The sequence below is a fragment of the Barbus barbus genome (genome assembly GCF_936440315.1).
Source record: "Barbus barbus genome assembly, chromosome: 5".
In the NCBI taxonomy this organism is placed as follows: Eukaryota; Metazoa; Chordata; class Actinopteri; order Cypriniformes; family Cyprinidae; genus Barbus; species Barbus barbus.
Window position 1 is genome coordinate 36477955 of NC_136733.1, and position 10680 is coordinate 36488634.

The 10680-nt window shown below is 39.6% G+C and overlaps 1 protein-coding gene across 1 annotated transcript; it reads right to left on the minus strand.

Moving 5' to 3' along the window:
• Positions 1-854: 854 nt before the first annotated feature.
• On the minus strand, positions 855-7887 carry LOC306869524 (KN motif and ankyrin repeat domain-containing protein 1-like; the record flags this gene model as incomplete). Its single annotated transcript, XM_079416280.1, has 11 exons — positions 855-908; positions 1045-1143; positions 1283-1483; positions 1608-1750; positions 2083-2302; positions 3107-3194; positions 3286-3405; positions 3601-3700; positions 4455-4541; positions 4653-7088; positions 7857-7887. 11 exons carry the CDS (start codon positions 7885-7887, stop codon positions 855-857), a joined length of 3579 nt encoding a protein of 1192 aa, XP_079272406.1.
• Between the last annotated feature and the right edge of the window lie 2793 nt (positions 7888-10680).

The window sequence follows — 10680 nt, forward strand, 5'->3', positions numbered from 1 at the left end:
GCACTCTTATGGTTGTCTGTTTTAAAGCATCCTTTTGACCATTTCGCGGAGTGGGAAATTATCAATTCAGTCTTTAAACTAGTTCGGCCGATTCAAAAGAACTAATTCATTTGCACTCATGAATCAGGGAATCACTGGGTCAGATTCTAAAGGAACTACTGAAACATTAGGTATGTTTACAGTCTGATTTTCGTCAGTTTGATTGTTATAATAATAGTAATAATAATAAAATGAATAATATTTCTTTGCAGATTTGTTCCTTAGAGTTAGCACGACCTTCCTCATGTCTGCTGATCATCTGCAGTACAGCTTTTCACCATTAGATGGCATTACAACTGTATGAATTCTACAGATCTAAAACACAAAAAGAGAGCAAAGTAATGCAATATTTGCAGGTGGTTAATTTCATTCATTTTTATTAAGAGTTCTTAAAATCTAGATTTCAGATTTTGGAATAGTGTATAGCCTCCTTGTTAAAATATATATTACAAGAAACTAATTCAATTTAAAATATGAAAAAAATTATATAATCCTAAAATGCATATAAATGTATATATCTCCTACAATGAATATATAAAACTCTTTTGACATGCAGTTTCCTATTATAGTAGGTCTTTATTACTGTCAGTCTGCATAACTGGTATTTTTAAATCTGGAAAACATAACTGTCAGTAAAGAAGAAAATGAATGATGCAGCTTGTAATACCACCAGTGCACTGCACTTTTGAAAATACTGCACTCTTTATTACACCTGTTGGAAAACATAACCTGTGGCATTCATCTCAGTCATATGATTGAAGGACGTTCAGAGGGGGGTGTCTGTATGGATGAAGAGAGCATGGGAAAATGTCATATCAATCAGAAGAGCTTATGCGTGCAACAGGTGGAGTCTTGCTTCGAGGGGAACCCTGTGGATGAGCATACACACACACACACAAACAGAAACTGTTGTGCAGCTAATGTGAGTAATTGGTAAAAATGTGTTACTGGTAAGTAAGCAAAATGCTATAAGAGAGTGCAAATGTAGACAAGGAATAGTCATACCCTAGGTTGGCCCTTTGAGTAGTTGACATGGGCATAGAGAAGCATAGCGATATCTTTGTGTCCAGCCTCCAGAGCAATGGACAGAGCGGTGCTCTCATCCTACCAGCACACAGACACAAAACATACCAAGCAAAAGCACACAGACAAATTTAAACAAGAACATCAATTTAAAACACAAATGACAATATTAAATCATTACTGTAAATCTTTTCTCTCAGATAGCCATGTGGTTACTCACATTGTCAGTCAGTGTGGCATCACAGCCTGGCTGGGTCAGTAAGAGTTTGACAATGTCAGCATGGCCGTGTTCACCAGCACACATTAGAGCAGTTGACCCCTCATCATCCTGGATGTTGACCTCTGCCCCAGCAGCCAGCAGAGCTCTGACCATATCTATACGCCCATGACTGACTGCTAGCATGAGAGCTGTCTGACCAGCCTATTGAGCAAACAGTACACAAAACACCAAATGATACACAGATACTCTTGTGTAGAAACAGTTTTCTCAGTTACTCATATAAATATAGATCAATATTCAGTCAAAAACAGAGATAAGCAGATACCTGGCTGGCCTTGGCATTAACATCTCCTCTGCTGAAGAGTTCTTGCACCACCATCATGTCATCTTTCGTTTCCACAGCAGCCAGGGAGGCAAGCATTATGGGAGTATAACCGGCCTCATTCTGATGATCAACATTACATACTCCTGCATGAGAAGGAATCAAGACCAAATTAATTATCCAAAGTTGGAACCCTTTTTAACCCTTTTGAGAGTCTCTCAACAGAAAAAAATAAAAAATCATTCTCAAAATTATTCATTGTTTCATGAATAGAAAGGTCATTAGAAAACCATTTCTTTAATGTATTCTTGCTGAATAAAAGTATATACTTGGTTTTGAAATATTCAAAGCACAACTAATACAGCTAAATAAAAAGTAATAAATAGTAATATAGCTAAAGAAAGATATATAGAATGAACAGAAAAGCTACTTCACAACAGATTAATCTAGGATTATAGGTTAATAAGTTTCAAGGTACCTGCAGCAAGCAGAATCTTTACTGTGCTGAAATTAGAGTGTGACACACTGTAGTGGAGGGCTGTGTTGCCATTTTGGTCAGCCATGTTGGCCACATAGCACAGGACATCAGGCGAGACATGGCGACAAGCGAAGAGGAAGTCCTCCATGATCTGTGGGCATGCCCTCTTCTGGCTGGACACACAGAACCACTCCTGCTGCACTGTGCTCAGACAGGAACGCTTTTACAAAGACAAACAGATAAAATGCCAAATAAATAAATAAATCTACAACTAAATTGTCGGGTGAGTATGGGTAAACCACATCGAAACCTTTTAGACATGCTACAGCAAGAACAAAATGACACCAAATAAATGAAGCAGGTTTAAATTACTTTTAACACGGAAGGAAAATACAGCAACGCTATAATTTTATACTTCCCAAAATCCCACAGAGTACCGAACAATCTGATCTATATGCCAGTGGGTAATTATGGGATAAGAGCGAGTAAACATAGAACACATCAACAACTGAGCTTTTCAGACTGAAATACAGCTTCACAACACATCATAAATAAAGTTGGTTTTGCCCTTCTTTTGTTTTCCTGTTGTTGAGTTATATATTTCTGTGTCTTGAGAATTAATTCACAAGTTTCATAAACATGTTTGCTCACTAAAGGTAGATCTGTCTGAGATGGTTCAACACTGTTGTTGTTGCTGCAAAGCAACTGAAAACACGAGCAATTCAGCTACTAACAATTTGGGTGAAATGATTACTCAGCAAAAGCCAAAGAGAAGTAAAAAAAAAAAAGAGAGAATGAAACCTGTACAATCTGTTAAAAAATAGTGATTTAAAGTCTGGGAATCCATCTCTGATAATAAAGGATGTACAAACATATTCATTCAATGGGCTTTAAATGTCACAGACTAAGACTCCTCAAAAAGCATCTACTATACAGTAACTACTAACTCGAGAAGAAAAACCCCCGGAAACAATAAAAGCACTGACATTAAAACACAGATCTCTCTTACTGTTCTGAAACTCACCATTTCTCTGTTGGATATAACCTTGCTGCCCTGAAGGTGAACCTCCAGAGTTTGGCAGGCAGAAAGCATCTTCTCACTAAATTTATACCTACGCAGTAGAAAACAAATGTAACATGATAACGTTTTGCTGAACAGAATCATCTTGCACTGATGAGACAAAACTTGTTAGAAGCATGAACCTTTCTTTGCTCTTGGGAATCTTCCCTTTATCTTTGGTCCCCTCTTTCTCCCTCTTTTCTCTTTTTTTCACCTCTTCTTCCTCAGAATCACCACCCTCAGACAGGGGGTCCACAGTACCTCTGTGTAGATGCAAAGAGAGAGAGAGATGTACAATTAAATGTACAATGCATAGGTATGAATAGCAATGCATTTTATTCAAAATTAGTTATACAACCAATCTGGTAAAATAATTCTAGTTCAGCAGTAATAATAAAAAAATGGGTCACTGAGCTGAATTTATTAGTTATGATTAAATAATAAAAGACTTTATTTACCCATATGAGGCAGGCTTAGGGTTCATACTATCCATGGACTTCAGATTGGTGCTTCTCCTTTTCATGATGGACCTGAGACAACGATCATCACTGGGTGAGCCTGAAAGAAATGCCATCATATTCCTGATTAAATTAATAAGATGGGACACAATATATGACTCAAAAATGATTTTCAAGTAAAATTTGATATTGCTTCTTTTTGTTGTTGATTTTTTTTTTTTTGGCAGAATTCTTAAAACAGGTTTTTAAACTGAAATTTGGGGATAAAATTAAATCTGCATACAGTTGATATTTATCTCCCTTTCCTTTCAACATAATATTTAAATAATACATAATAAGAAATTAAGTCTTTTGTGAGGGAATCCTCATATTTGCGGCTCCTTGCAATAAAAAAAAAGTCAAAAAAAAAAAAAGCATGGACTACCATGACAGCCCCTAAGCGCGCACTCCTTTATACACCACACACACCAGCTAAAGGCTCTTTTTATTCTGTAATAAAGACTCCTGAAACAAACATTCCTGTCTTTCAAAAACCAGAGCAGACTTCCAGTGTGGATGATATTCATGCCTGTATCTGCCACATACCAAAAGACATGAGAGCATTCCACAAGCCAACAGCAACCCAAATATTCTAAGTGTAGGGCTTATTCAGCCAAAAGACAAACCAGAGAGTGCTATTTTCACCTCCTGTTCAAATTCCAATGCAAAAATATTGTTCTGAAAAAAGCCTCCTCTTTTCTGCTTCTTTTTGTGTCCTGCATGCACTTCTTTGTCGGGTGGAGTCATTTAGACCAGGATGTTATACTTTTGCTTGCTAACTGACTTGAGTTGCCTTTGACACAAATAATACATACCATGAAGAGCAGCAGACATCTGCAACTCCATTTGATTCTTTTCTTTAACTTTTGAAGTTTCATTTGATGTCTGGTTTTGTGCAATGCCTGGGAGTTAGAAAGAAAGTGAAAGCAAACAATCAGCTGAAACCCCATAAAGTATCTAAAATGCCAAAAAATGCTTTCAAAGGCAGAAACAAAAATTATACACATTATTACCTCCAACTTGTTTATCTAAAACACCATCGGACTGTAGAATGACCTCATGTTTTGCCCCAGGGTGACTGTCAGTTAATAGGTCCTGTTGTTCTTTAAGTAATTTTTGCATGCGATCTATATAATGGTCAAGTCCAGGCTCAGTATGCACAAACATTTGGCCCTCTGGGTCGCGTATTCTCCCGTCCCCCACTTCTACGCCAATGCTACGCGTCTTGACTGGATCTGGCAGACGGGATGGACCACATGCAATGTTCCGAGTATGGAGTCCGATGAGGATATTCTCATTGATATTTGCCATTCCAACGCCCACATCACGTGTCATAACATTAGGAATAACAGGGGTGCTTGTGTCTCTATCTAAGCATGCAGTGGTTCCAATTCCAACAGAGCGTATCTGAACAGCAGCTACTCGGTCGCAAACCTTCCCATCTCCAACCGCCAGAGATCGAGTCATTGAATGTGCTGTGTTGGTATGTCTTTCCCTGGTCAGTGTGTGCTTTGTATTGGTGCTAGCTTCAGAGATACAGGCTTGCAAAGTGCTGGTGCTGCGTGAGACAGTGCAAAAGGCTGTGCTGGTACGCTGAGACATGGTCTGAGGGGTTGCCATCACACCCAAATCAACACTTCGAACTGGGTCAGTGACCGTGCCTTGGGAAATTAGTGATTTGACAGATCTGACATCCACGTCGACCGTGCAGTCACCACAGCCCACTGTTTGGCGGGAAATGCTCCTTTTATTCTCCATTGTCTCCGAGGTAATTGTGGCAGCATCACACACACACACTGTCGTCCCAACACCTTGACTGTGTGTTGCCACACTCTTGCTTCCGATACACTGATCTTTTTGCTTGACTCTTTTGTGCATTTCCCACTCTTCCATAGGTGTATCTGGGCCAGAAGATGCAACCTTCATCTCAGGTTTGCAGGAAACTCCAACACCAATGGAAATTCGCTCTAGTCCTCCTCCAACAGCAGAATGCACAAGGTTGGTGTGGTCTCCAACCCCAATAGTGCGAGTTTGCAACTCAGTCTGGGTGGCGGCGCAGTTTACCTGCGGGTGTGTGGAGGAACTCTTGTCAGCACGGTTTCTCGCTTCTGCTTCCCGCAGTTCACTCCTCAGCATACCCATTTCTGCCTTGAGCATTGCTTCTTTAAGCTCAGCCTCCAGTATCTGAACTCGTTCACTTAAATGTTGGATGGTTTGCTGCTGCAACTCAGTTTCTGCTTCCTTGTCGGATACCACGCCGAGCATAGCCTCAGTGACGCCGACGGCCACTGACTGAGTCTCAAGTTTGGCATCGACAGCAACATCCTTACTGAAGTTTAATTTGTCTTGATGAATGACAATGACTTCATTGATGCGCCTGTCATCTCCAACTGCGACATCCCTCATTTTGAAAGCGAAGGATTCAAGACGTGCATCTTGGATCTTCCTTTCAAGCAGTTGCATTTCAACACTGAGCTGTTGAAAATCCGTCAGACCAGAGATGGCACTGTGCTCCCAACTCTCCATCGCTGGTTTGCTGTTCAATTCTTGTAAATCTTTGTCGATGCTAGAGGTAGATTCTTGAGCTTCATCTTGGCTCTTGACCAAGGCGGTCAGTTGTCTCTTTTCTTGCTGCAAAACAGCAATCTTCACCTGTAGGACAGGAATGGCCTTCACTTGCTCCTCCAAATCATTTAATCTTCGTAAAGCAGCTGCCATCTGATCCCTGACCATCTGCAGGTGGAGTGGGCTCACACCACTCACTGGAGATGCCCGGCCTGAGCTTGAGGGGCTTATTTTTAGGTCGCTCCCCAATAACAAGGTACCTTTTTTGGGCTTGTCTAAGACTGTCATCTTAGCACCTTGATTTAGAGCACTCCAGCTTGTGTATGGAGACCGGGTACCGGTAGAGCCAAGACCACCAAAACTGGCCAGTCTACGCCGCGGCTGTGGTTCTGGAGGTCCTTGCTGCGATGAGCCTTTCTCATGTTCCAAAGTCTTTTCTACTATAGGATTTGATTTGGTTGTAGTAGGGTGTTGTGTGGCTGGGGTAGGCGTCCCATGTTCATCCCTCTGAGAAGTAACTAGGTCTTGAGGGACCTCTGGTCTTTGACTGGAAGATTTAGGTTTGGAATGGGGAAGTGGCGGTCTTCTTTTGTTGACAGAAGAAGAGGACGAGGATGAAGAGGGAGAGGTTTTCTTGGCTTCATCACTGCTCACCGAGGACAAAGACTCTGAGGAAGTCCAGTGTGTGGAGTTTATGATGCGTTGCGGCTCAGAGGCAGCATTTGCCACCCCCGGCCGCTTGTTAAAATGCAGTCGGCGAATGGTGTCACTTCGCTCGATATCATCGACGTATTTAACAAAGTCTAAGTCAAGCTGGTACCCATATGGTGTATCGATGCTGAACGGGCTACTGTGGAAAGTGTCAGCAGGGATCTCACTCCAGTCTGTTTAAACAAAGAAGACAAAAATGACCTTATCAGAGAAATTTGGAAGAGAACAGAAAGTTTAATATGAATGCGTCTTTATCCCTTTTACACTTCCATGCCAAGGGCATGAAAACTTATGACTGTAGAAATAACGGACATGCCTGAAAACACAATATAAAAATCACAGACCAAAATTAAGACTTGCAGAAACCAAATAGAAAACCACTTCAGAGTTCAAAATAAATTAGTACATATTCTTTATAATCTAGAAACATTTCAAATTATGACATTCTCGACTTTCAAAATGTATCTGATTTGTGAATTTGTGATTTTGAAATGTATGCATTCCTTATTAAAAACCTCAAATGTCGATCAAAATTAAATATATCTAAAAGATGACATATTTATTAATTTTCTTACCTGCTGATTAGAATTTCCTCCAAAAAAGTTGTAAGTCTAATAAAGTTCCAGGAAAGTTCAACTGCTCTCTTTCTCCTCTGTCCTTGTCTTATTCTGTCTGCTCTCCTCCTCCAGGAGGCCTTCAGTCTCTTATTTTGCATTTCTCTCCACCCACTGCTTTTTTATTCCCTTCCTCTTTCATCCACTCAGGCACTCTAAAACTTTTTCTTTGAAAAGGAATAAAAACCACACTAACTATGCCTTTACACAGAAAAAATCCCAATCAAATACAAACAAATCTGCCCCCTTGCGTTATTCAGAAATAGAGAGCATGCAAGTCAAAACCATTTTGGTGATAATTGGTGAAACGGAATTGCTGATTCTTACGTTGTCGATGGAAATGTGTTTCTTGAGTCATGGCAGCTGTTGATTGATGATACCGCTGTTAAATTTCTCAGCAGTGGAAACACTGGGAAAACAAGAACAGACAAGAATATATAATCAGAGCACATTAAACATAAAGATGTGCCTGTTATAGCTGATAAAATGCATTATATATTATTCAATGACAAAGTATTGCAACCAGAGCTCTGCTATTAATCTTTTCTTGTTCCACAAGAAACTGTTACAGATAGGGTTTTATCCAGACTGCAAGCTGTTTTTCATGTAACAATTTAAAACTCAAGCCACTTCAATCAAACAATATATAAACAAAAATATAAAACTGGACAGGTGTAGAATGAATGTTTTGTGTCTGCTCTGCCTATGCTTACAGCTGCATCTCAAATAATTAGAATATCGTGAAAGTGTTCATTTTTTATTGTAACTTATTTCAAAAAGTGAAACTTTCATATATTTTAGATTCATTACATGTAAAGTAAAACATTTCAAAAGTTTTTTTGTTTTAATTTTGATGATTAGAGCTTACAAGTCAAAAAAGTCAACAAAGTCAAAAATCCAGTATCTCAAAATATTAGAATATTTACATTTGAGTTTCAATTAATGACCATCCCTACAGTTTAAATTCCAGGTATCTCTTGTTCTTTGAAACCACAATAATGGGGAATACAGCTGACTTGGCAACGGTCCAAAAGACAATCATTGACACCCTCCACAAAGAGGGTAAATCACAGAGATGCATTACTGAAAGGGGTGGCTGTTCACAGAGTGCTGTATCAAAGCATATTAAATGTAAAGTTGACTGGAAGGAAGAAATTGGATAGGAAAAGGTGCACAAGCAACAGGGATGACCACAAACTTGAGAATACTGTCAAGCAAAGCCGATTAAACCACTTGGGAGAGCTTCACAAGGAGTGGACTGAAGCTGGAGTCAGAGCATCAAGAGTCACCAAGCTCAGACGTCTTCAGGAAAAGGGCTACCAAGTCACTTCTGGACCAGAGACAAAGTCAGAAGCGTCTTACCTGGGCTGTGGAGAAAAAGAACTGGACTGTTGCTCAGTGGTCCAAAGTCCTCTTTTCAGATGAAAGTAAATTTTGCATTTCATTTGGAAATCAATGTCTGGAGTCTGGAGGAAGAGTGGAGAGGCACAGAATCCAAGCTGCTTGAAATCCAGTGTGAAGTTTCTGAAGTCAGTGATGATTTGGGGTGCCGTGACGTCTGCTGGTGTTGGTCCGTTGTGTTTTATCAAGTCCAAAGTCAATGCACCCGTCTACCAAGATATTTTGGAGCACTTTATGCTTCCATCTGCTGACAAGCTTTATGAAGATGCTGATTTCCTTTTCCAGCAGAACTTTAGTACCTGTCCACACTGCCAAAGCCACTTCCAAGTGGTTTGCTGACCATGATATTACTGTGCTTGATTGGAAAGCCAACATGCCTGACCTGAACCCCATATGGAATCTATGGGATATTTTCAAGAGAAAGATAAGAAACAGTTGATCCAACAATACAGACGAGCTGAAGTCTCAATAGTGCCTCAGCAGAGCCACAGGCTGATCGCTTCCATGCCATTCCTCACTGATGCTGGAGTTTGTGCTAAAGGAGCCCCGACCAAGTATTGAGTGCATAAATGAACATACTTTAAAGAACTTGAACTTTTCTGTTTGGCAAATCCTTTTCTTGATTGATCTTAGGAAATATTCAAATATTTTAAGATGCTGGATTTTTGACTTTCATGAGCTGTAAGATCTAATCATCAAAATTGAAACAAAAAACTTTTGAAATGTTGTCTAGAATATATGAAAGTTTCACTTTTTGAAATAAGTTACAATAAAAAAAAGAACTTTTTCTTTACATGCACCTGTATGTTTAAAGGGTAACTAAACCCTAAAACAACTTTTCTGAGTTAATGATCTGTAAGACGGTGTCTTTATTAGTGCTGTGCATTGATTCGAGTAAATGTTTTGACGTTTGGTTATAAAGTGTTTTAATTCTAATATATGGTGTAAAAAAAGTCTGAGTGCTGCCCTCTTCAGGTTGAACGGTGGCTACTGCAGTTGGATTTTCCTATGGGACGTTGCATACCCCTGTGACATACTCTGCCCACCTTTCCAGCATTTTTCAAATATTGCCAGTGGGTGTAGTTAAGCTCTGACCGGGGGTTTAGTTACTCTTTAAGAGAGATTCAATATTTTTTCATATTCTGCCCCCTGCTGCTGGAGATATGAAATGTCAGCAGTCTGTAGTTCTCCAATACACCTCCTGAAGAAAGAGAGAGGCTGAAAGAATGAGAAAGGCAATGATAGAGAAACATGAAGGGATTGTTAAAAAATGGGGTTTTTTCAGTCTTTTGGATAAACTGCTTTGAAAAATAATATATATATATCATCGTTCTTACAGTTGGTGCTGCTGCAAGCAGAAGTTATAGCTCAGTGACCCTGACAGCAACAAACAAAAGCTCATGTGTCCACAACGTAATGTCACTTCCTTCTGATTATGACAGAAATGAAGAATGAAAGAGACCCTGCAAACCAGGAGAAGCTTGCACTGTCACTGCAGACAGATATCTGAAACATGAGACCTGCTTTGGGTAAAGCATTGTGTCAGCTGAATTGCTTGGCAGTGAGAGGACACGGACACAGTGATCCATGAACACACTTGTGTGTATATATATATATATGATATAAGCATAAAGGCTTTAGGCCACAAAGTAACACCTGAGAATAATAACTAAGAAAATGAATGTAAAACAACTGACGAAAGAGAACAACAAAATTCTGTATCATTTTTTGGCACATATTAAGAAATATT